Here is a 25,789-nt window from a genome sequence, read left to right as displayed (position 1 = left end):
ATGGAAGGGCGCTGGATGCGGTTACAGTGTCACGTCTCATGTCGCCTCCCCCTGGAGTCCATCTGTCAGAGAGCTGTGCGCTAGTAATACCTTAGGCGAGTTCAAGATCAAGCAGTGCTGCGCAGCGCTGCCTAAATCGTGATGCATGCTGGTTAAAATGTGTCCACGATGACCTGGATGGGAGTGGTTTCTGCTCCGCATCTGATGTCACATGACCTTAAGTTATCGCGGGAGCAAGGCTGCTGCAGAGCATTTGCGCAGTTGATCTCCAGGTACTGCGCGATCCTAGACCCACCTTCATGACGTCAGGACTTTGCCCTAAATGGCTCTCATCTACGCTGACGTATATGACGTGTGTTTCGATGAATTTCCATATCCATAAGGCCTCTGCCTCTTTTCTACTCAAATATCAAATACTTTCAGATAAGTAGCAGCCGTGTGGCTGCACCTATGGGATAGTCAACATGAATAAACCTATAAAATCCTTCATCTAACACAACAACCCTGAAAGATGTCGTCAATAAACTGCTCAGTTCTGTAAGCTTAGGGTGATGATGGAGAAGTGGTTAACTGCTGTGTCCAGTGTTATCTATTCTGTACTATTCACTCTTCTTAATTAACCCTTTCTGTTCCCGTCAATTAACAATACAAAGAATTATCCTGAGCTATTCTTTGTGTGATGAGATGGTGCAGCGGGACAGGGCATCTGATTCAGTCATTTGTTCTGATTATTGTATTTCATTCATTGTGAATAATGTTGCTATAAGAAAATGCATCATCTTATGTGTCTACAGTTATGCTTATTTGTTAAATGTGGTCAGCAAATTCCCCTCAGCTGTGATATAATCATGCACATAAGCACATTTGTCATCACTAGTGCAGTGCCCGTAAGAAAAATGTATTCCTATAGAAAAGTGGGAGGTTAAGCAGCTTTTTCATGGATGGCCAAATGAGGCTGTGTTTGAAGGTGGGACATCAGGGATATTTAGGTTTGTTGGGAAATCCGATATTTCAGGGTATAATTGGCCGTTTTTGACTACTAAAAACTATTTACTTGGTGTCATTATTTTTTTAGCACAACCTCACATGTGACTGTAGAGTTATTTTTTTATTTTGTGATACTGTATTAACACAATGGACCTAAAATCACAAAAAAACATAAAATTTGAGTAGAAAAAGTTAGATTTTTTTACTGTGAAAACCACATATATGTTTACAAACCATTTTGTATTACTTATAATATAAACAACAATTTATATTTGCATTATATGTGCATACATTTTAAAAATGTACAAAGTTACATGTAACTATTTACATTCAAATGCAGGCAATGCTCATTCAGCAGTCTCCTAATTGTTTTGACTCATTAAACAAAAAAACGACTCCACTACACACTAAACACTACATAACACACTAACTACACACTCCAAACACGCTAAATGTCACAAATCTCTCAACTCTCAGTATCGCTGTCTACATACCGACCGTCGTTGCCTGTCAATCATCTGCTTACGTCCCTCCCACAACTTCCTGTTCCTCAACAACCAAACTTGCTGCTTGGACACTTTCGTGACAAAAGCCTGTTTTTACCGTTTCTTCCTGCACCAGACACAAAGCAAACGTGACGGCAATGTTCGTGAAAAAGCGCGGCGGACATTATTTACCCTAAGTCCGGTTTTGAACGTGCCGGTGAGTCCGGTCCATCGCCTCGATCGGGAGGTGGGCTGTGTAGCTAGCGGCTAGCGGCTCGATCCGGACTCTTTTAGTCTCATTAATCCACAACAGTCAGTTTAGATGCACAGAACAGAACGGGACCGAACCACCGGCAAAATCCCGGTCCAGCTCGCTTTGCTGCAGGTATAAGTCTGCTTGTTTCTTAAGGTGGGGGGTTCTGGTGGGCTCTGCAGTGATTGGCTCTGGTGCACGCGTGGCTACGGTGTGCAGTGATTGGCTCTGGTGCGCACGTGACTGTGGTGGCTCCGGTGGACAATGCTCGTGGAATTTGTAAAGCATTTATGAAATAATTTATTAACGGTATCATTGCAGTCCAAACAAATGCGAAATAGCACACCCTTGAACCACGCAGCAGCCATGTTGAAACTCTCAGGTCAGTCTGATCCTGATCCGCAGAGATATTTGAGGAACACACACATACACACACACACACACACAGAAAGACAGACAGAGGTTACTCGCTTTTATAGAGAGATAATAATGAATAACTGTTGTAATTGTATTGTATTGTTATTGGGCAAGACTTACTATAATGTACCAGAGAGACAAAGTTCAAATGTATTTAATGGTGATATTACAAGGAAAACAGAACATGATCATTTACAATAAGACAACATTTAGGCTCTTCATCTACTCTTGATGAGCCACTGTGTGGCCGTTTTGAAGTGAAGCAATTACAAAGTATCCAAATTTGAAGTTGTTATTGTGACAAAGTTGTCACATTCTGTTGTCTCTAAATATGAACTGTCTGTGTATATATATATATATATATAATCAGCTGGCTGCTAGCTAGCGGCTAGCTACACACAAACATCCACAGATTCCGATTCCACTTTGTTATCCATGCGTCTCCAGATCTCCTCAGACCCGAACAGATTCGGTCCGGACTCGTTTAATCTTATTAATCCACAACAGCCAGTTTAGATGCACAGAACAGAACAGAACAGAACGGGACCGAACCGCCGGCAAAATCCCGGTCCAGCTCGCTCCGCTGCAGGTATAAATCTGCTTGTTTCTTCAGGTATGTCGTGGGCTTGAGCTCTGCAGTGATTGGCTCTGGTGCGCACGTGGCCACGGTGTGCAGTGATTGGCTCTGGTGCGCACGTGACTGTGGTGGCTCCGGTGGACAATGCTCGGCGGAATTTGTAAAGCATTTATGAAATAATTTATTGACGGTATCATTGCAGTCCAAGCAAATGCTTAGATGCACACCACTGAACCATGCAGCAGCCATGTTGAAAGTCTCAGGTCAGTGTGATCCTGATCCGCAGAAATATTTGACTAACAGACACATACACACACACAGACAGACAGAGATTCCTTGTATTTATAGATAGATTGGAATTTCAATTTCCTCCACTTCTTTGCCGACGAAGAAGGCAAACACCGCAAGCTCAGCCAAGTCACGTCACGTCTATGGGAAGAGAGAGTGTCCGACTTCATAGCAGCGTTTGTATCCCACGCCCCTGCAGTCGCCAGCAGATCTCGCTGATGCAGTCAGGCAGCAGGAGGTCAACTTGAACGCACCTATTGTATTTGTAAAACATTGTATTTGAAATTAAAGAGCTGCAAAGTGCATTCAAACGACTGTAACCTTTACAATGTTTCACTTAAACTAATAGTTGGCCAGCATTTCTTTTTCTTCAACATTTTCTGTGGACATAATACACTGCCTGGCATAAAAAAAAAGTCATCACCTGGCTTTAACTATGCAAATAGATAAGAGCCTCCTATTGGATGAGTATTGCATTGAGTAATTATATTTCAGCTGGCAACAAGATATTAAACCCCCAACTGATGCATGTCTTAAACAACCATGTTGAAAGACATATCCCATGGTCGTTGAAAAGATGTTAGTCTGTTTGAGAAGGGTCAAATCATTGGCATGCATCAAGCTGAGAAAACATCTAAGGAGATTGCAGAAACTACTAAAATTGGGTTAAGAACTGTCCAACGCATTTTTAAAAACTGGAAGGATAGTGGGGAACCATCATTTTCGAGGAAGAAATATGGTCTGAAAAGAATCCTGATTGATTGTGGTTGGACATCACTTAAACGCTTGGTGAAATCAAATTGTAGAAAAACAACAGTAGAACTCAGGGTGATGTTTAATAGTGAAAGTAAGATCATTTCCACATGCACAGTGTGAAGGGAGCTCAAGGGATTGGGACTAAACAGTTGTGAAGCCTTAAGAAAACCACTAATCAGTGAGGCTAATCAGAAAAAAAGGCTTCAATTTGCTAGGGAGCATAAAAATTGGACTCTGGAGCAATGGAGGAAGGTCATGTGGTCTGATGAGTCTGGATTTACCCTGTTCCACAGTGATGGGTGTATCAGGGTAAGAAGAGAGGCAGATGAAGTGATGTACCCATCATGCCTAGTACCTACTGTACAAGCCTGTGGGGGCAGTGCTATGATCTGTGGTTGCTGCAGTTGGTCAGGTCTAGGTTCAGCAACATCATGTGCCCAAAAAATGAGGTCAGCTAACCACCTGACTATACTGGATGACCAGGTTGTTCCATCAATGGATGTTTTCTTCCCTGATGGCACGGGCATATTCCAAGATGACAATGCCAGGATTCATCGGGCTCAAATTGAGTGGTTCAGAGAGCGTGAGACATTATTTTCACACATGGATTGGCCACCACAGAGTCCAGACCTGAACCCCCTTGAGAATCTTTGGAGTGTGCTGGAGAAGGCTTTGCGCAGTGGTCCGACTCTCCATCATTAATACAAAATCTTGGTGAAAAATTAATGCAACACTGGACAGAAATAAATCTTGTGACAATGCAGAAGCTTATTGAAACAATGCCACAGCGAATGCGTACCTTAATCAAAGCTAAAGGCGGTCCAGTGAAATATCAGAGTGTGTCACCTTTTTTTTTGGCCAGGCAGTATAACTATTTATTTATTGCCAGCTGGCGACCACAAGCTAACATGGACCTGTTATGCATGTCACTATTTCCGTCTGTTGGTATCATAACAATACATTCACTCACTCTGTTAAAACAGATAAAGTGTTACTTTAGGTTATTTTATAAAAAAAAAAAAATAATGAGGCAAATGTTTTTCAGTGGTCAGACCATAGAAGATACCAGAGGGGGGTAAATAATGTGAATGTGAATCTGTTTGTTATTTTTTGTCTCCTGTAGCATTTAATCTCTGCCCCTCCCTCCATATAACATCACAAGACAGTGTTTTGGGAGATTTCTTTTATCAAAAAAGCTTATTGCGTAGAAGACAACATCATAGAACATACACAAAACAACCACAGGTACATGCTGTGTCATCCGCCTGTCCCCTTCCTGAAAAAGGGAAGCTCTTATGTTGTTCTGTTGTAGAGATTCCTTCTTTTAGATATTTTAACTCTTCATCATAAGGTTAAGAATAGAAGGGAAATCTCTTTGAGACACATTTCTGAATTGGGGTGACATTAATTAACTCCACTTCTGTTGGTGTCTACGCTCTTTTCTCGTTCTTCCAATGGCTTCCTCACAAAGGATATTCGCTCCATAGGCTGAAAGACAAAGAACACAGTCATTACCAATAAACTGAGACAATCTATAATCAAACCAAAAGCAGCGTCTGCAAGAAAAAGTGCTGAATATCTTCCCACATTGTCAACCATCAATGAACTTTACCTAAATAAAACATATAATTATTATTATTTACCTCTAATCTCTCTAATCATAGAATATTTCTGAATTAAATGTTCTAGACTGATGCCGATTGATACTATGGACACATTAAGTTCGTACTAGAAAGCATCAAGGTTTAATACTCAGCCTTAGCAAGAGTTGGATATCTTTTCTGATCACCCATGTCTGCTATGTATCTCATGGCTATCTCTGATTAATTAGGGGAATATTATTTACCACTGGAGGTCACACAAGGCTGACATTACACATTTGCAAGTTGATTTATTTGCCGGTGACTTACAATTGGCATAATGACTGAATTTTCATTTTTGACTGAACTTTCCTTTAAGGGTCATGTAACAAATGATAATAATTGTGAAATACGGTCTGACATGGTATTAATTAAGTGAAAATGTCATACTGTTGCAACCCTGAATTTAACTGGTGTCCTTTTAGTTAACATAATGAATGTATGAGGTCATTGATGTGTGAGCTGTATTGTGCAGAAGCTGTATTGTGCAGAATTTATAGGAAATAAAACGTGTTTGCCACTGAATTAATAAAGCATTGTAAGTGGAATTTTTGTCAGTACTGCGGGGAGGAGGAGGGATTAAATCTGCTCCTTTGTCCACTACACAAGAGAAGCACCTCATCAGTTGAAAACAAACCTTCAAGCAGGTAGCCTTGTTGAAATGGAAATACAAGCTAGTCGAGCAGACCAGCAATGTAATGGAAAAATGCTGTGTTTGTGTGTGTATGTGTATGTTACCTCAGGCTGTACTCGGAATCAGTGTGTGTTTGCAACAACAGCCATCTGATCTCTTCAGGTGGGTTCAGACCATGAAGTTTTGCTCTCTCCCATCTCTGCATCCTGCTGATACCTGAAAGAGAAAGGTGATATCAGGAGATGATTCTGTGTTAAGTGTGATTAAAGCCTGTTTTAACACCACTACAACTTCTCCTTACATTCTCTCTTACAGAGCAGATCACAAAGTAATGCAGGAAAACTGCAACAACACTACTTTGTCTACCAAGATGTCAGTGGAGGAAACATGGACTGTAGAAAAACATGACATAATACAGAGACAGATTTATTAAGCATGAACGTTTACAGCTTGGAGTTCAGCTGATCTTTTTGAGTCGATAGAGTCAGGCTGGTTGTAGTTGTGATTAGGGATGCAACAGTTATATATTTCAATCAATAAATCCTGGTTTCACAATTATTATGCATTTATTTCATTAGAAAAAAATCATATGAGCATTTTAATGAGAGGGTTTGTTGTCTTTTGACCCCACAATATTTCTTTGTTGGCTTTAGTTTTTAATGGTTTCTGTACTTAAAAAAAGAAATCATGTAGTAATCAAATACTTTGGTAAACATGAGGTGTTAGACCTTCTTTTTTGCAAGTTCTGCAGATTGGATGTCTGTCTTTTTGAATACCGCCGGTCATTCTTTCAGTATCCAAAATGCAAAAATCCAAAAAAAAATTGTTTTTGTTTAGTTTTGGTTCCTGCAGTCGGTCAGTTGTACTGGCAATTTTTAAAACATTCTTTAAAATTTTACTGTAACGCAAAGCTTCAGTAAAATTAACAGAAAAGATTCCCACGCCACTTTTAATTATGGTTTGCACTTATTGTTATCTTTTTTTGTTATCTAAACTGTTTTTATTTTTAATTTTCAATTTGTGGAGAGGAGTTTAATTAGAAGGTCACACAGCTTCAGTGAGAGGTTAGAAGCTTGCACATAGTTCATGCACAGTTATAAGGTCTGAAGAGACTTGTGAGAAATCATACAGGAAAGAAGACTGTCAGTTGAGTTAATGGCAAGACCTTTTACAGTGCTTACATACTGTTCGTGTCTTTTACTGCATATGATAATTCATAGTAAGTCAGAAAGAAGAACTGAAGTGACATTCATCACAGGATGGATAATAGTTTCTGAATGGACCTACATTGTTTTACATTTTGTGACTTTCGATCTAGTAAAAGACCATTTTTCCCGTCATATGTTTCATCATTGAAATTTAATTAGAACTAGTGTAAAAATATCGAGTTGTTATGTCCTCTGCTCGTGAAACCAATATTGTGTATGTCTCATTCTTGTGAGTGAGTGTATCGTCACACCCCTTACAATAAGGATCCACTCTTGGACTATGGACAGTTAATTTAGCGCACACCACTTGTAATTGTAAAACTGATCCTCACTGTATTCATTGTTCATATGGAATACTAGACATTCTAATGAGAGAGCTCAGTGAATCAACTGTGCTATATTTGAATTTACTTGTTGAGGCACTTGGACAACTTTGACTACTCAGACATTCTCATCATGTACACAAATTCGAACCAGTGAATATTATTTTTATCCCAAAACCAGACACTGTACTTAACAATGTGTGCATGTGTAGGAATGTTACCTGTGCAGGGCCCAAATCTCCAGTCCAAATCAAACTGTCTGAGCTTCTGCAGCTCCTTCTCTCGGACGGTTTCAGTTTCAGCCTCTGCTCCAGGACACAATTCAAATCACAGCTATTTAGTCAAAGAACTCTTTCACTGGTCTGACACACTGGTTAAATTAAACCGTTTTTTAATTAAATTTTAAATCAAATTTAATTAAATTAAAATTTATTATTATTCTTTCTGACAAAAAAATACCACAATAACTCTACTAACCAATAATTTTCAGTAACCTCTGTAAATTTTGTTTTCTTTTCCGCTTTTCCATAAGGGTCGCGGGATGTTGCCGCTTTTTATCCCCCTGAGGGGTTGCGGGTCTTACTGGGGCCAAATCCAGTTTTACTCATGGGCGAAGGCCGGGGTACACCCTGAATGAGTTGCCAGCTCATTGCAGGACGCTTACTGATGGCAGTGGCTGCCACACAAGGTGCCAACTGCACATCAGGAGCAATTCTGAGGTTCAGTATCCTGCTCAAGGATACTTCGACATGTAGCTCAGACCCGCCCCAGGGGAGCCGGGGAACCGAACCAGCGTCCTTCCGATCACTGGTCCACCAGCTCTACCCACTGAGCTACAGCCGCTCCAAAGTAAGTACTGTGCATTATTGATATACAATGACATCAAGAATTTCATAGGATATGCAGATATGGACCTGGAACTGAAGGTAACTTAAAAAATATAAAAAAAATATATCTGAAAATATGAATAGGAAATATCATTTAGACTGTTTCAGAACTTGTATTTGTTGTTCATTGACTGTTTTTGACTGACATGATGTTGCAGACAATGAATTTCAATTCCACAGAGTAAAGATCAAGTACAATGCAAAACACAGTTGAAACATGACCACTAACACTTGTCACCTCTCTGTGGTGGAGGAGGAGAAGGCCTCTTCTCTCGTTTACCCCCTCTCCTTGCTTTCTTTACCACCTTGAAGGAATCAGTTATCAGCCCGTGCTTGGTTGTCATGCTGACTGATCTACAACATACAAACACACATAGATTGTACTGTAATATTACATCACTGATCACAGGGCTCAACAGAGGTGTAGGGTAAGTTGTTTTTTGTACAACACTGATAAAAATCTAATTTTATTCAGAAAGGATGTTAACAATTCTGATATAGAAAATCTATGTATATCCGAAAGACAACAGTTCCCTTATCATCATTCTCTAATAGTTATCATTGTTTATGTTTGATACACAAAAAAGTTTGCTGATGATTCAATGACTGTTTCCTGCAGGACCAGGAAGTTTTGGATAGCTGTGGAGTCAATAAAGGTACCTCAGCACCATCCTGGATGATTAAATGATTTTTGATAGCATCTACAAAAAGGCCAACAAGGGACTGTTTTATTTGAGAACGCTGAGGTGTTTTGATGTCAACATCTTGCTGATAAAATTGTTTTATTCATCTGTTATCAAGATGCTGATAACTTTCATGATGATCTGTTCGTTTGGTAACCTTAGCATGGGGAACAAGATTAGACTAGCAAATGTTGTTAAACTAACTAACCAACACTAACTTGAAAGATCGTGGCCATGTTTATTGAAGTAGAGCCAAGAAGAGGTCAAAAGCCATGTTGGCAGACCCTCATCACCCTCGCTATGCAGAGTTGAACTCGTGCCATCAAGGCGGAGGTATACTCTCCCAAGGAGGGTCAATACAAACAGACATTTGTTGACGTTGAGTTGCTATTTCATTAAAAAGAGTACTGATGCTCTCTCAGAGCTTTACAGTATTTTTATGGCGACCTCCTGTATCCATTGTATTGTATTGTATTGTATTGTATCATACTGTATTGTATAATGTCACTGTTTATTGTATTATTTTAGGATGATGTCTACTGCTTGTGTTGACCACTGTTGCAGAACAATATTGGCCCTTGAGGATAATAAAGACTTTCCAATTCCAATCCCAAGGACAGTTGTGTAGGTGATGTCATTTTATAGTATTACTGAAATATGGTGGAAGGTAAACAACCAAAGTCCAGATGTTTCCTCTTTATTTATGGACATTACTGTCAATTACTTTTGAAACAAAATCATTCACATTAAACAATGGTGTGTTGAGTGTGCTGTGTGTCGTGTTTGTTGTGTGTTGTGTGTTGTGTGTGCTGTGTGTTACGAGTGTTGTGTGTTGTGAGAAGGGTGTGCCGTGTGTGTTGTGTGTACTGTGTGCTGTGAGTGGTGTGTGCTGTGTGTGTTGTGTGCTGTGAGTGGTGTGTGCGCTGTGTACTGTGTGTTTGTGTGTTGTGAGTGGTGTGTACTGTGTGTGTGCTGTGTGTTGTGAGTGGTGTGTGCTGTGTGTGTTGTGAGTGGTGTGAGTGGTGTGTGCTGTGTGTACTGTGTGTTGTGTGTGATGTGTGTACGTGTGTACGTGTGTACATGTGTGGACAGAGGCTGGACTGTGTCCGGTTTGACCTTTCACAATAAAACAGCTCTGAGTGCATCAGCAGGGACGGCTCTGGAGCTCAGTTACACTGTTACAATTTTCAAACGTTATTCATTTGTTTCATGCTCATACATAACTTGTAGCCACAAACTGTTCAGTTCAGATAACATTGCTAACTACACCAAACTAACTGCAGTGAGGGGGAGCTGCCCTGAGGCCCGTCACTCCTGTCCGCCATCCCCCTCCTTCCTGAGCGGAGCGGTTCAAAACACGTGAAGCAGTAATTACGACTTCACGTCCCCTATTAATAACGATACTTCATTACAATTCAGACGACGTTACACATTTAAAGATGACAGAGGAGCAACAGTATGTCTCACGTTACTTATCGATTATAAGAGCTGCAGGAAATACTCAGAGGTTTCACAGTGAGCTGGCAGAACATGGAGGTGTTCCAGCTTCATGTTTCAGTCTGAACAGCTTACCTTGTTATTCACACCACACCAGCTCTGTCAGAAAATGTTCTGTCTCTCATTCAGTCTGCAGCAGAGCCACTCGACCAAAACAATGACGACGATGATGATGATGATGATGATGATGACGCTGTCTTCTTCGGTCCCTTCGCCAGTCTCCTGGGCTCCTATGCTGCCGCCTGTTGTTTGCTGTGAACATTACACTTCAGGAACAATACGTGTACATCACAGAGCCTGGCATTTGTATCATCCTAACCATCATGAGGGTTGTTTATCTGATTTGGTTGTGTGAACATTTAGAATTCTTCTTCTTCTAATAGTTGTTACAATAGCAGCACTATATCTCAGACTATTCTTGAATTTATAAGCCTGCATTGAACAACAGACTTTGGTCACAGCAAGGTATGCATGTTTTTGTTCAGTTCACATTTACTTCTTAGTTGACAGTTAAGTCACAAACGACCCTAACCATGTACAGTACTACCTAAACACAGTATATAACTAAAGGAACACAATCTGTTTTTACTGACCACACGCCCCAGCCGAGTACCCCCACCACTGAGAGAAAACAAAGGTCGCTCAGAGAAGTCACGACTCTTCTCTGTTCTGGAGCCTCAGTGGTAGAACGAACTCCCGACCAATGTCAGGACAGCAGAGTCACTCTTCTTCTGCAAAAAAATCCAAGACTTATTTGTTCAGACTTCACCTCAACCCTGCATAGCATGACTCCCCCCCCAAAAAATGTATGCTCTTACCCTTAGCTCTTGAATCATAGCACTTATGCACTGAAGGTATCCTTGATAAATAGCAGCTACTGTACTCAGACGAGGGCTTGAAAATTATTTCTATTTTTTCTTTCTACTCTATCGACGGTGATATGTTGTGGCTTCTCTCTTGTTGCAAAATGTACTAACTGTAAATCGCTTTGTACAAAAGCTTCTGATATTTTCCATAAATGTAACTGCAAAGGTAAATGTAAATGTACTTCCCTTATTGTTCCTTAGCTCTTCTTCTTTGCCTCTGCTGCCTTATTCTAGTAGACACTGTGAATAACTCACAAAAATGCCAACAATGCCTGCTATGCCTAAGTTAAACATAAACTGTATGGACAGCTTGGAGGCTCCACAATAGAAAACAAATTAAAAATGTTTGTATGTATAGGAAGTTGAAGTGAAAACAGAAATGCATTTGTTCCAGAATAAAAAGATATAGTATACATAGCACAATCATACCGGACCACTCTAATTCTTCACTCCTTGCTGAATTTGTACAGCTGTATAATATTTGCTAAATTAAATTGACCACTGGTAACAAAAGAACAATAATAGTTTTGTAGTTGTTTATAACTGTAATAATAATTGTTTATTGCTCCATGTGGCTCCATCAAGAGGGCTAGATTCAGCAGTGATGGCTGAACTCTTCCAACCATCAGACAGTGAAAACAGACATTAACTGTGCTTTATTCTTTATCTGAAATCCTACAAAGTGGTCACAACATCCAGATAAAAGTGTACTGACATGAACTTTGGGGCTAATGCATCAATCAAATGGATGGGTGTAATCTTTATGATGAAAAATATGGTGAAGATGATGGAACTTAATCTAATGATGATGATGATGATGAAGGGTGACGGGAAGGCAGAGGACTGTCTTTGTCTCTCCCTCCCACTCTCTCTCTCTGTCTCTCTCTCTGTCTCTCACTCTCTAACTGGTTGCGAAAAACAAAATCAATACAAATCTTTTTGACCTGTTCTGCAGCTTTCTTCCTAGGTATTTTCGTCTCTACGGGGGGGGGGGGATTGTTTATATTAATGGGAAATATAATGAAAATGTCATGGTTTTAATAAACATGTTTTTTCACATGGCAGTATGAAAAAATAAGCTATAAATTCAATTGAAAATATATAGAAATTCAAATGATAAGATGCAGCCATGTGCAGATGCAGCAGTGAGTAGCTCCCTCAGACATCACTACATTTATGTTTTTTTTATTGTGTTTTCACTTTTCTAAATGAAGTATGTATTAGGCCTACCAATGACCAAGAAAAAGGCCTTGAGATGGTCATTGCACAAAACATCTTCTGAACCACAAGCTAAATCTACAAGACAAAATGACACTAGAAGTGGTGTTACGATACCAGGAAGAGAGCCAGCATAAGGACTAAGCTAACCCAGCTTGGGCCAAAGGCTGCTCCACGACTCAGACGCATTCCTGACAACTATTATTGCATGTGATAATTAAACCTTTGAATCTCAAATCTTGAATGTCTACTCAGTCAATTCTGCCTAACGTCCAGCAGCAGGAAATAAATTGGATAACATAACTCTCACACTAACCCAGAATCAGGAAATCAGAGACTGTGTGGAGGGGGACTTGGACGGAAAGTTGATGGACAATGTTTCTCCAGATGTTGTATTTTATTTGTAAAATGCTGACCATACACTACCTGGCCAAAAAAAAAAGCCGCCACCTGGATTTAACTAGCAAATAGGCAAGAGCATTGTTGCGATAAACAGCAGGCCAACCCAATCTCTGCCTGAGTGCATCATGTCCTCTAAGCCTGGAGGCAGCTGATTGAGGGCACCAGGTGGAGATGATCTGCTAATCAGGAGGTTTGAAGGCACTCGCTCACAGGACAATGGGGGAGCAGTGTGTGAGCAGTGTGAGAGGAATGGTTGCAGGGTTTGGACTTTGGAAAAGGAGACTGCAGGACTAAGGCTTGGTTCAAAGGAAGAAGGAGCCGGTGAGCTTTCAGCTATGTGTCTATGCTGCCTGCATTGTGGACTAATTATGTCCACTAAAGTGGCGAATAAGTTATGTGATTAAAGTTAAAGTTAAATGTTATTTAATGTCAAGTGGGTTGAAAACGCATTCAATGACGTGGTGTATTTTTAAAAAAGAATATTCAAGCTAAAAGTAATTTGATAAATAATGTGTGTATTTATGGAAGCTAAAAGCTGACAAAATGTGTAAGGTTAAAATCATTCTCAGATACTGCTTTAAAATGTAGTTAATTAATTTTGGGTTTCTAAATATGGGTATTTTTCACTTATTTTCAAGATTAATTTATAGTACTGTACAAATTAAGTATCTGATTTTGGGGTATGTTGATTGATTATGGTTTCTTGGGTTATATTTTCCTGACTTTCTATCTGTGTTTGTGTTTAAGGTTTTTCACCTGGTATTGGCATTGGCAACTTTTCAAATAAAAAGAAAGAAAAGAAAGAAAGCTGAATCGTGGTCATTGAGTGATTTCCAGTGGAATCTTCTGAATCAAGCTGCCTTTTCGAGTGGGGGAAGCTGCAGTTTAAACCTCATAAGAGTGTGGGCCACTTGAGAGTGAAAAACCGCCTCCTTGTGAAGACTGGAGCGGGGGAATCCTGAGCAGCAACTGGCCAGGCCTGGAAGTCCATAGGCCTGGTAACACACAAAGCATCACCTGTCCCAATCCTGCTGGAATACAAGATGGCTGACTTGAAGTCACTAGAGCAGCTCAAAGCCATTAGGACTTCTGCGAAGCGGCAATTCTCCCGGCTGGCCAACAATATTGTCCGGATGCTCGCCATAATGCCTGAAGAGGAACTCAAAGACAGTTTCAAAAAACTCATAATTGAAGCCAACAAAGTTATAGAAGCCAATGATGACGTGGAGGCCCAGTATCTTGCAGAGGTGGAGGTGGATGCAGATTCTGATGAGGTTCCTGGGTTGAACGAGCAGCAAAAGGCCGATATTGGGAAAGCGGCAGGCGAGTGTGAGATGAAGCTGAAAGAGATGAAGGACCTCATTCAAAAGACACTCTGGGCCAACTTCGGAGAGGAGGAACTGATGATGGCGGTAAAGGCTGCAGAGGAGAAAGTAAAGAGTGTGATTTCCTTTGAACCTAGCGGGAATAAAGAGGCCTTCGATTTCATGTTCAACTACATGGAAAGACTGGTTAAGAGGGCGAAGGAGCTGCATACACAGTGGAAGTGTTGGGCCCCTCCAGCCGAGCAGAAAGACTTCCAGCTGCGGGTGCGAGGGCTTGAGCAGATTATTCCAGAGTTGACGTCCAGAAAAGCGGATTTCATCGAAGCAAAAGCTAAAAAGGACTCCGAAAGAGTTGTGAGTGCAGCCCCCATCAGCTACCCAGCATCAGCCATTAGACTGAAGCCAACCTCCCTCCCCAAGTTTACTGGCATCAGGCGAGACTTTCATCGTTGGAAAAGGGACTGGGAGGCCCTTCAGAAGCAAGGAGAACCCACCGGGTCAAGAGAAGTCAAAAAGTTCCAACTCATTGACAGTCTGGATGATAAAATAATGAGAGATCTTCGATTAATGACCTATAACACAGCAGATGACATCTTTCGGGTCCTGGAGAACCGGTTTGGAAACCAAACTGCAATCGCCATCGAAATAGTTGAGGAGCTCCAGAGACTTCCAGCTGTCAAAATTCACCAGCCCAAGAAAGTTGTTGAACTCATTCAAGCTGTTGAGAAAGCCCTTGAAGACCTGAGTGACCTTGGTGACACTGGTGCTGTAAAGAACCCTCTGGTGACAAAGTCAATAGAAAGCAAGCTTCCTGATGCATTAAAGAAAGAATGGCTTCTCTATGCAGCTGAGAGACGCAGTGCTGATGCAGAGAAACGCTTTGACAGTCTTCTGACCTTCCTCAAGAGTCAAGAGAGGATCTATGAGCAGCTGGACCAGTTGAGGGATGAAGAGCCGCCAAGGAAGGAAATCCGACCTGAGCAAAGGCAAGCCAGAACCAGAGCCTCAAACCAGCCAAGTAACCATCTCTCAGGATGTATCGTCTGTGGGGACATTAAGCATAAGAAAAAGCTATACTTCTGCAGAAAATTCCGTGAGCTCAAGCCCACAGAGAAGAAGGATGCAGTTCGAAAACTGGGAGCCTGCTGGAAATGTCTGGAGGTCCATGATGATGAGAATCACTGCAAAACTTCATTCCTGTGCAAAAATCCTGAGTGTGTAGACAAGAGAGCCACAGACCACCACTACTATCTATGTCCCAATGCTGAAGCATCCAGAGGCAGCACAGCCCAGAGGAGGAGCGGAGGTGGTAACGAGGAATTACACCGAGGCCCAGGAGGAATTCTTCAGACAGCTCTCACCTGAACTAGTCCAACAATGCCGGGACGCATTCTGCAACACAGCAGTGAGTACCTCCCATGTTGCAAAGAGTCACTCAAGTCTTCTGGCAGAGAGCGGCCTAGCAGAGTGGCCTGTCATCATGATGCTTTTAGAGGTAACAGCCAATGCTGGGCAGAAAATTGGTACTCTGATTGACCTAGCTTCTGACACCAATTATATCACCCATAAGGCGGCAGGCTGGTTTAATCTCAGAAGCGAAGACATCACGCTTGTGGTCCATGGTGTAGGAGGTATGAAAGTCTTCGTCAAAACAAAGCGGTATCTCCTGAAAATCCGTATTAACACCCCAAGAGGCACTCTCAAATCTCACCAGCTGGTCTGCTATGGCTTGGACAGCATTGCAGATATCCACAGACATGTGTCAGCCAAAAAACTGCAAGAGTTCTTCCCAGACATCCCACTCAGCGACCTGGCAAGGCCAAGAGCGATCCAGCTTCTTGTAAGTCACAAGGAGGGTCAGCTAGCTCCACAGAAAATCCGCACAGTGGGGGACCTTGTGCTGTGGGACGGACCAATGGGAAAGACGGTTGCCGGCTCCCATCCTGGGCTGTTTGAGGAGGTCACCGTATCAGCCCACACGTCGAGGACACACTTCGCAAGGTCTATGAGAACTGCTGCTGTTAGGTATGAAGAACACACCTGCGTAGTCCCCATTCATCCCCCACAAAACCAGCGAGCCCCAATTGATGCACAAGCTCAGCAATCCAATTGTACTGCCTCAACATCCAATTTCCTTGACTGGTGGAAATGGGACAGCATTGGTGCTGGTTGTGTCCCGAGATGTGGGGGCTGTCGGTGTGGAAACTGTCAGCCAGGTGGCAAAGAAATGACCCTCGCTGAAGAAAGGGAGTTGGAAGTGATAAAGAGTGGACTCACATATGTAGCTGCAGATGACCACAGTGAGAAGCCTCACTGGCACACCAAGTACCCTTGGGTGGAAGATCCAGCCACATTACCAAGCAACAGAAGTGCAGTTGAGGCCACATTCTTAAGGACTGAGAGGCAGCTGGCCAGAGAGCCAGAGTGGAAGGCCGCCTATGCTGCTCAAGTTCACGAGATGGTCAAGCGCCGGGCCGCAATGAGATTGACTAAGGACGTCCTTCATGCATGGACAGGCCCAGTGTGGTACATCAGCCACCTCATTGCACTCAACCCACACTCCGTTACAACTCCAGTGAGACTGGTCTGGAACAGTAGTCAAAAGTGCAGAGGGGTGAGTCTCAATGATCTCCTGCTAAAAGGCCCAGATGTTCTCAACTCAATCCGTGCTGTGCTTCTCAAATTCCGGAGAGGAGGGTTTGCTGCCCTGGGAGACATAAAGAAAATGTACAATTCAGTGTGGCTGGAAGATCAAGAAGTGCATTTACATAGGTTCCTGTGGCGTGACTCTGAGGAGGAGGAGCTGGGCGAATATGCAGTCACAAGAGTTAACATTGGAGACAAGCCAGCAGGTTGTATCGCTCAAGTCGCCATGAGAGAGACAGCTAATCTCCCCGAATTTAGCCACCTTGAGGAAGAGCGCCGAGTACTACAGGAAGACAGCTATGTCGATGACCTCTTGACCTCTCATGACAACTTGGACCAGCTTAAAGTCATCACAGGAAATGTGGAGCAGATCCTGAAAGCAGGAGGGTTCGAGTTAAAGCCATGGGTCTTTTCTGGTCAAAGTAGGAGGGAGTCTTCTGGAAAACAGGAACAGGTGGCTACCCCAAGGACTGTGATCCTGCCGAATCAGCTCAAAGAGGAAGACAACAAAGCTCTTGGCCTCGGCTACACCCTGGAAGATGACAAGCTTCATGTCATGGTTGGGATCAACTTCTCAAAAAGGAAGAGGAAAATGAGACTTGGACAAGACCTTCTACTGGAGCAGGTGAGAGCTCAGACACCAGACCCACTGACACGTCGAGAGTTACTCAGCCAAGTTTCTGGGCTGTATGACCCGATTGGTCTGACGACGCACGTAAAGCAGAAAGGGGCCATTTTGGTTCGGAGAGCATTTCAGGAGGCTAAACTCAAGTGTAGCACCATCAAAGACACCTGGGACCTTGCACTTTCAGGAAAGCTCAGAGAAGATGCCATCAGCCTTTTTGAAGAATACGCTCAGCTTAGCAGGGTCAAGTTTCATAGAGCCTTGACACCAGCGGGTGCGCCAGCTGCACCTGATGCAATCACCTTCTCTGATGGCAGCGAGAATTCTTATGGTGCTGTTCTGTATCTGCGGTGGGCCTGTGACCAAGGTCCTACGGTGAGACTGGTGGAGTCTAAAGCTAAGCTGACCCCACTGGATCACAAGGGGGAAGCAGTCAAGGCAGAGCTTTGTGGAGCAGTGTTCGCCGCCCGGTTAAAGAAGTACTTCGAGCAACATGGCCGAATTCAAGTCAGGCAGTGGTACCACTTTGTTGACAGTCAAACAGTCCTTGGTGCAATTCAACGTGAGAGCTATGGCTTCCAGACCTTTTTTGCCAACAGGATTGGAGAAATCCAAAGCAGCACACAACTTCATTATTGGTGGTGGGTCCCTGGACCACTGAACATTGCTGATATTATTACTCGCGGGGCTGGTCCAAGAGATTTGGATGAAAATTCAACATGGCAGCAAGGACCAAAGTTTCTGAGTCTGCCAACTGATGAGTGGCCAATTAAGTCTGCAAAAGATGTATCAGCAACTGCCAGAGAGGGCGTTGGAAAGATGCAGAAGAAATCATTCACTGCTGCACTCTCAAGAGCTCAGGTGAAGAAGGAGCCACCAGATCGGGAGTGTCGGAGACCACCTGCCGGTGTTGCTGTCCGAAACCTGGTGGATGAAGGACGGTTCAGCAGCCTGACTCGCCTGGTTAAGACGGTCGCCCTGGTCTGGAGGGCAGCAAAGTACTTTGCAGCACAAAGTGGGATCTTGGGAACCCCAAAGTGGGAGGCAGTTTCATCAACCGGGGTCATAACTGCAACAGAGCGCGAGGATGCTTTAAGAGACATTTTTCTTGCTGCACAAGAAGGCGTGACCTTTCCAACCACCACAATAGACCGGCTGGTAGTCTGCAAAGAGGAAGGCACTGGGCTATTGGTTTGTGGTGGGAGAGTCCAGGCTTTCAAAGAAGACAGAGTTGGTGTTCCCCTCTTACCTGACAGCGCCTGGGTCTCAACATTGTTGGTTCGTGAAGCTCACAGCAAGGGTCATGAGGGAGTGGCTGTGACGCTACTGAAAGTGAGAAGGAGAGCATGGGTCATCAAGGGACGAAGAATTGCTCAAAAAGTCATTAAAAACTGTGTGATCTGCAAGAAAGCCAGAGCTAGAATATGTCAGCAAGTGATGGGTGATCTACCTCAGGAGAGAACTAGGCCAGCAGCCCCTTTTGAGTTCATAGCAGTTGACCTGTTTGGACCGTATCAGGTCAAAGATGATGTAAGGAAGAGAGTCACGATGAAGGTCTGGGGGGTCGTATTCTGCTGTATGGCCAGTAGAGCAATCCACACAGAGCTGGCCAACACCATGTCGACTGAAAGCTTTCTGATGGCTTATCAGAGGTTCACAGCAGTTCGAGGGCATCCTAAGAAGATCTGGTCCGATCCAGGGACAAATTTTGTCGGTGCCAAGCCTGTTTTGGAAGAGCTGTATCAGTTTCTGGATGGCCTGGACAGGTCTGCTGTGGAGGAGATTTCAGCTCAAAATGGAACCGACTGGCGCTGGCAAATCCAGCCAGCTGATTCACCTCATCGAAATGGCTCTGCTGAAGCAGCTGTTCGGATTGTGAAGAAGGTGTTCCAGAGTCTGGGGAGAGAATCAGGGCTCAGTTACAGCGAACTTCAGACGACACTTCAGCTTGCCGCTAATCTTGCTAATGAACGCCCCATTGATGCCAGGGTGCAGAGCCAAGAAGACACTGTGCAGTACATCACACCCAATACACTCTTGCTGGGACGAGCATCATCGAGTGGGGACTGGAAAACATTTGACTTCACAAGCTATCCCTATAAAAGACTTCAGGAAATGCAGCACCAGGTCAACACATTTTGGAGTTCCTGGAGTCAACTTGCCGGTCCCAATCTCTTTGTGAGGAGTAAGTGGCACACCACACATAGGAATGTTGCAGTCGGAGATATTGTTTGGTTGTGTGACCAGAATGCATTGAGGGGCCACTTCAAGCTTGGGAGAGTCGTCAGCGTCAACCCAGACTCCAAAGGCATTGTACGGGATGTGAATATCAGAGTCGTGGCAGGCTCCTGCATCCCCGAGGTGAGACCTGCAATATCAGCATCCAAGCATCCTGCTGCCAAGCATCCTGTCTCCAGCATCCGGGGGGACCTTCAGTCTACAATTCTTCGCCGGGATGTCCGACGATTGGTGGTTCTGCTACCAGGTGAGGAGCAGGCCAGAAGCCCAGGAGGGAATCTCTGACCACAAGTTTACTGTGTGCGATCTTTCCAGCGATTTCCGTGGGAAGATCGAGTGGGAGGTGTTGCGATAAACAGCAGGCCAACCCAATCTCTGCCTGAGTGCATCATGTCCTCTAAGCCTGGAGGCAGCTGATTGAGGGCACCAGGTGGAGATGATCTGCTAATCAGGAGGTTTGAAGGCGCTCGCTCACAGGACAATGGGGGAGCAGTGTGTGAGCAGTGTGAGAGGAATGGTTGCAGGGTTTGGACTTTGGAAAAGGAGACTGCAGGACTAAGGCTTGGTTCAAAGGAAGAAGGAGCCGGTGAGCTTTCAGCTATGTGTCTATGCTGCCTGCATTGTGGACTAATTATGTCCACTAAAGTGGCGAATAAGTTATGTGATTAAAGTTAAAGTTAAATGTTATTTAATGTCAAGTGGGTTGAAAACGCATTCAATGACGTGGTGTATTTTTAAAAAAGAATATTCAAGCTAAAAGTAATTTGATAAATAATGTGTGTATTTATGGAAGCTAAAAGCTGACAAAATGTGTAAGGTTAAAATCATTCTCAGATACTGCTTTAAAATGTAGTTAATTAATTTTGGGTTTCTAAATATGGGTATTTTTCACTTATTTTCAAGATTAATTTATAGTACTGTATAAATTAAGTATCTGATTTTGGGGTATGTTGATTGATTATGGTTTCTTGGGTTATATTTTCCTGACTTTCTATCTGTGTTTGTGTTTAAGGTTTTTCACCTGGTATTGGCATTGGCAACTTTTCCACACGCACAGTGTGAAGGGAACTCAAGGGATTGGGACTAAACAGCTGTGAAGCCTTAAGAAAACTACTAATCAGTGAGGCTAATCAGAAAAAAAGGCTTCAATTTGCTAGGGAGCATAAAGATTTGACTCTGGAACAGTGGAAGAAGTTCATGTGGTCTGATGAGTCCAGATTTACCCTGTTCCACAGTGATGGGTGTATCAGGATAAGAAGAGAGGCAGATGAAATGATGTACCCATCATGCCTAGTACCTACTGTACAAGCCTGTGGGGGCAGTGCTATGATCTGGGGTTGCTGCAGTTGGTCAGGTCTAGGTTCAGCAACATCATGTGCCCAAAGAATGAGGTCAGCTGACTACCTGAATATACTGAATGACCAGGTTGTTCCATCAAAGGATGTTTTCTTCCCTGATCGAACGGGCATATTCCAAGATGACAATGCCAGGATTCATCGGGCTCAAATTGTGAAAGAGTGGTTCAGAGAGTGTGAAACATAATTTTCTCACATGGATTGGCCACCACAGAGTCCAGGCCTGAACCCCATTAAGAATCTTTGGGATGTGCTGGAGAAGGCTTTGCACAGTGGTCCGACTCTCCATCACCAATACAAGATCTTGGTGAAAGATGAATGCAACTCTGGATGGAAATAAAACTTGTGACTTTGCAGAAGCTTATCGAAACAATGCTACAGCGAATGTGTGCCGTAATCAAAGCCACAGGCAGTCCAACGAATATGAGTGTGTGACCTTTTTTTTTGGTGGCGACTTTTTTTTTGGCCAGGCAGTCTTCCCTGAGAATTCACCAGTGTTTTGTTTAGGCTGTTTACATTCCCCCAGGAGAACCACATAAATCTTGACAAATATACAATTAATTATCAGTGACATTACACATTAGCAAATGTAGGGCCCTATGATTTCCGCGATCACGGAATTGCGGAATTTGCCGATTAAAACGGAATCTACTTTTTAACGCGGAATATCGCGGAATTTGACATAATTTCACTGAAAAGTTGTTCTCGTGTGGAAGAGGAACGTATGTCTGGGGAAAACTGCACGAGGGGAACCAAATCTGGGTAGCACAACAAGTCGCCGTCGCCCCCCTCCCCACAGACAGAGCTTCCCCGTCAAAACAATGCAAGCATGGCTAAGCGGCTTCCCACAGCTCTGTCTTCGTCGGCGAAAAAGCTGAGAAACTTGACGCTAACCCCTCAGTACAGAGCTAAGCAGTTCCCGAGCGACTTGTATGTGTCAGATGAACTGTTGTTTTGCAAAGAGGAAGACCTGAGAAATCATAATTAAAGGTGTTATGCGTCAGAGTTAGCCACCTGTCCGATTCATATTATCGGCATATCACCAGAGTGATTGTTAACTGCTGCTAACAGTAGCTGCTGTTAGCTAGCTAGCCCCATTAGCCACAGCCCTCTTAGTTGACTCTGCCTGGGCTGGGAGGCTTTTCTGGATCTGCCTGAGAGCTGACCATGTTTTTATTCAATGAAACCCATAAAAACACAAAATATACTACTGTATGAAGACATGATGAAGTCAAAACGTTTTTGATGCACTTTACTGTACTGTACAGTACAGTATTGAGGAAATATGTTTGTCACCTCAATTAATTTAAGGTAATTTCTATTTAATTTGTGTACATTTTAGTTATTTACATTAAAAACACACTGTTTTTGGTAGTATAATAAGATTAAATCAGGATTCTCAAAAATTAAAACGGAAAAAACTGAATTTGGGAAAAAATTTAACGGATTTTATAGGGCCCTACAAATGTGTTGATGCCGGTGTGCCTTGTTAGTCAAATGATTTCAGCCCATGGCTGCATAGTCAACTGTCACTATCTAATAAAGGCAACACATGCAAAAAAGGTGTTCATGATGCTGTGGTTGTAAAGACACTTAAATCATTCCCCAACCAGTGATCCAAGAAAGGCAGAATTTTGGTCGGGTGACAAAAAAAAGCAGACAGCACCACCACAGAGTCATCTGTAAAATAGGACAACCGGCCACTGTCAGTAACCACAGTGGATGTGGGAAGAGTCCAACTGTGACTGAATTTAAGTAAAGCTGCTCGGCCTGATACCTGACCACCTACTAAAACGTGCCAATCAGCTAGCCGTGTTATCACCAGTGGTGTAAGTATCGGCGGTGCAACCGGTGGAGCTGCACCGGGGCCCAGACGCCTTCAGGGGCCCATGAAGGAAGAAAAAAAAAAAAAAAAAGAGCTTTCCAGAATTGCCACTGGCCCCTGTTTTTGTGAATGAAATAGCTGGGGAGCGGGTCGGTAAGGTAACGCTGATTGGCTGGTATAGGAGGAGGAAATTATAATTTGTCCAATCACCATGATGCAGTGGCGTGCACAGACTTTTTGAAGGGCAGGGGCGAAAAGGATAAAAAAGGGCACATACAGCGCGTTCTCGCCACTGAAGAGGGCACTAAGTTCCATGTGTTGCAGAGGGCACTTCAGACATGTTTATATATTATACAAATGGCACATTATATAGCCTTAAAACAGACTAACTAGACAGACTACTCAAGTTAATTTGAAGTTAGGATCAGCATCCATGAGAACTGTGTAGATTCAACATTGGACTGTGAAGAACACACAGAGACATGGATGTATGAAGGAAATAAAACCCTAGGGGTCTGGGGGTCCTCCCCCAGAACATTTTCAATTAAGTAGATGCCATTTCCTGTATTCTAGTGCATTTTAACACCATATTAGCACCAGATAATCCAAACTGCTTCTGCGAGATATAGTACTGGCTCGATATAGATCAAAAAGGGGCCCAAGATAAAAGTCATTGCAACAGTAATGTTTCATAGTATTTCTTGGTCTTAACAGTCTTCTGGAGTTTAGTGTGTTTCCTCCACCCAATAGGGCTCTGTGATAAAAACACAGGGAACAATACACATTTAAAATATTTATTTGACACCTCAAAAGAAACAAACTATGATGAAGCATGGACATACAGTGGCTTGCAAAAGTCTTCACCCCCCTTGAAAGTTCAAGGGGGGTATTGACACCTGAGTCAATACTTTGTAGAACCACCTTTCCCTGCAATGACAGCTAGAAGTCTTTTGGGGTAAGTCTCTACCAGCGATGCACATAGGGACTGAAATATTTGCCCATTCCTTCTTGCAAAATAGCTCAAGTTTAGTCTGATTGGATGGAGAGTGTCTCTGAACAGCAATTTTCAAGTCTTGCCAAAGATTCTCACTTGGATTTAGGTCTGGACTTTGACTGGGCCATTCTAACACATGAATATTATTTGATCTAAACCATTCCATTGTAGCTCTGGCTGTATTTTTAGGCTCGTTATCCTGCTGGAAGGTGAACCTCCGCCCCAGTCTCAAGTCTTTTGCAGACTCTAACAAGTTTTCTTCCAAGATTGTCCTGTATTTGGCTCCATCCATCTTCCCATCCCATGGATTGAACAGTGCTCTGTGAGATGTTCAAAGCTTGGGATATTTTTTCGCATCCTAACCATGTTTTAAACTTCTCCACAACTTTATCCCTGACCTGTCCGGTGTGTTCCTTGGGCTTCATGATGCTGTTTGTTCAACAATGTTTTCTAGCAAACCTCTGAGGCCTTTGCAGATCAGCTGTATTTACACAGAGAATAGATTACACACAGGTGGACTCTATTTACTAATTAGGTGACTTCTGAAGGCAATTGGTTGCACTGGATTTTATTTAAGTGTATCAGAGTAATGTGGGTTGAATACTCTTGCACACCACACTTTTCAGTTTTCTATTTTTAAAAATGTTTGAAAACCTTGTATCATTTTCCTTCCACTTCACAATTATGCACCACTTTGTGTTGGTCTATCACATGAAATCCCATTAAAATACAATTACGTTTGTGGTTGTAACGTGACAAAATGTGGAAAGGTGCAAGGGGGGTGAATATTTTTGCAAGCCACTGGATATGTTTCAGACTGAGCTGTGCACTTAAAAAGGCAATTTAAAGAAAAGCATTTTAAAAAATTAAAATAGAATAAAAAATGCCAAATGCTTAGCCTGGCGGGGGGTCAACTTAAACCTGGCGGAAACCCTGATATGCAATGCTAACCCCACTTTTAACTTTACTGGTTAGCTTTAAAAAGCTATTCCCGCAAGACTTAGCTAGGCTAGCTCCTCAGCCTAGGCTTAAACATATGGTAGGCATCTATACCTAATAAAAGCACTTCCAGGCTACATACACTAGTATTTAGCAAAATTGGTAACTTAATAGACAGCTTGATTTATTAGCTACTAGAGTTGAGCTGGATACTCGGCTGAAACGGATAAAGCACTTTTGCCGAGTACGAGTATTATACGAGTAATACGAGTCAATATCTGTGCTCGGATTGAATGATAATCCTCATTGGGTAGCTGACTGTGTCTGATAGGCTAGTAGTCACAGTGCCCCTCCCTTACACACATACAGATGTGTTTCTGTGTCCCGCTCTGCCAGAGCTGTTCTGGCTCCATACGGACCCCCTTTCCCAGAGCCGTTTCTTGCTATAAGCGGACTATGCGGGTGCATAGGGCTCCCGCGCCACTAGGGCCCCCCCTCAAGTTGCAAGGTCAGCTGCAATACCTGAGGAATGACCCGAAGAAAAAGATGTAAAAAGGACCTGACACATGGCCCGCAGATCTGGTGTCTACCACACCACGTTGCTATGACGACCAGTACTACTAAACTAGGAGGGGGCGGGGAATTGCGCTGAGCCGTAAGTTCAGGTCATTCACGGCATGGCGACCAAACTAGCGTTTTCATCTGGTGCAGAAAAAAGAAG

At 43.0% G+C, this 25,789-nt stretch overlaps 1 protein-coding gene across 1 annotated transcript; it reads right to left on the bottom strand.

The window, feature by feature from the left end:
* Window positions 1–4,929: 4,929 nt before the first annotated feature.
* pold4 (DNA polymerase delta 4, accessory subunit) lies at window positions 4,930–10,870 on the bottom strand. Its single transcript, XM_030417779.1, has 5 exons — window positions 10,711–10,870; window positions 8,694–8,809; window positions 7,790–7,873; window positions 6,142–6,253; window positions 4,930–5,251 (listed from the first exon to the last, which is right to left on the bottom strand). Exons 2-5 carry the CDS (start codon window positions 8,797–8,799, stop codon window positions 5,227–5,229), a joined length of 327 nt encoding a protein of 108 aa, XP_030273639.1. The 5' UTR covers window positions 8,800–8,809; window positions 10,711–10,870; the 3' UTR covers window positions 4,930–5,226.
* Between the last annotated feature and the right edge of the window lie 14,919 nt (window positions 10,871–25,789).

The sequence above is a fragment of the Sparus aurata genome, chromosome 1, assembly GCF_900880675.1.
Source record: "Sparus aurata chromosome 1, fSpaAur1.1, whole genome shotgun sequence".
In the NCBI taxonomy this organism is placed as follows: Eukaryota; Metazoa; Chordata; class Actinopteri; order Spariformes; family Sparidae; genus Sparus; species Sparus aurata.
The sequence above is the reverse complement of the archived record's forward strand: the minus strand, read 5'-3'. Positions and strand labels throughout refer to the sequence as shown.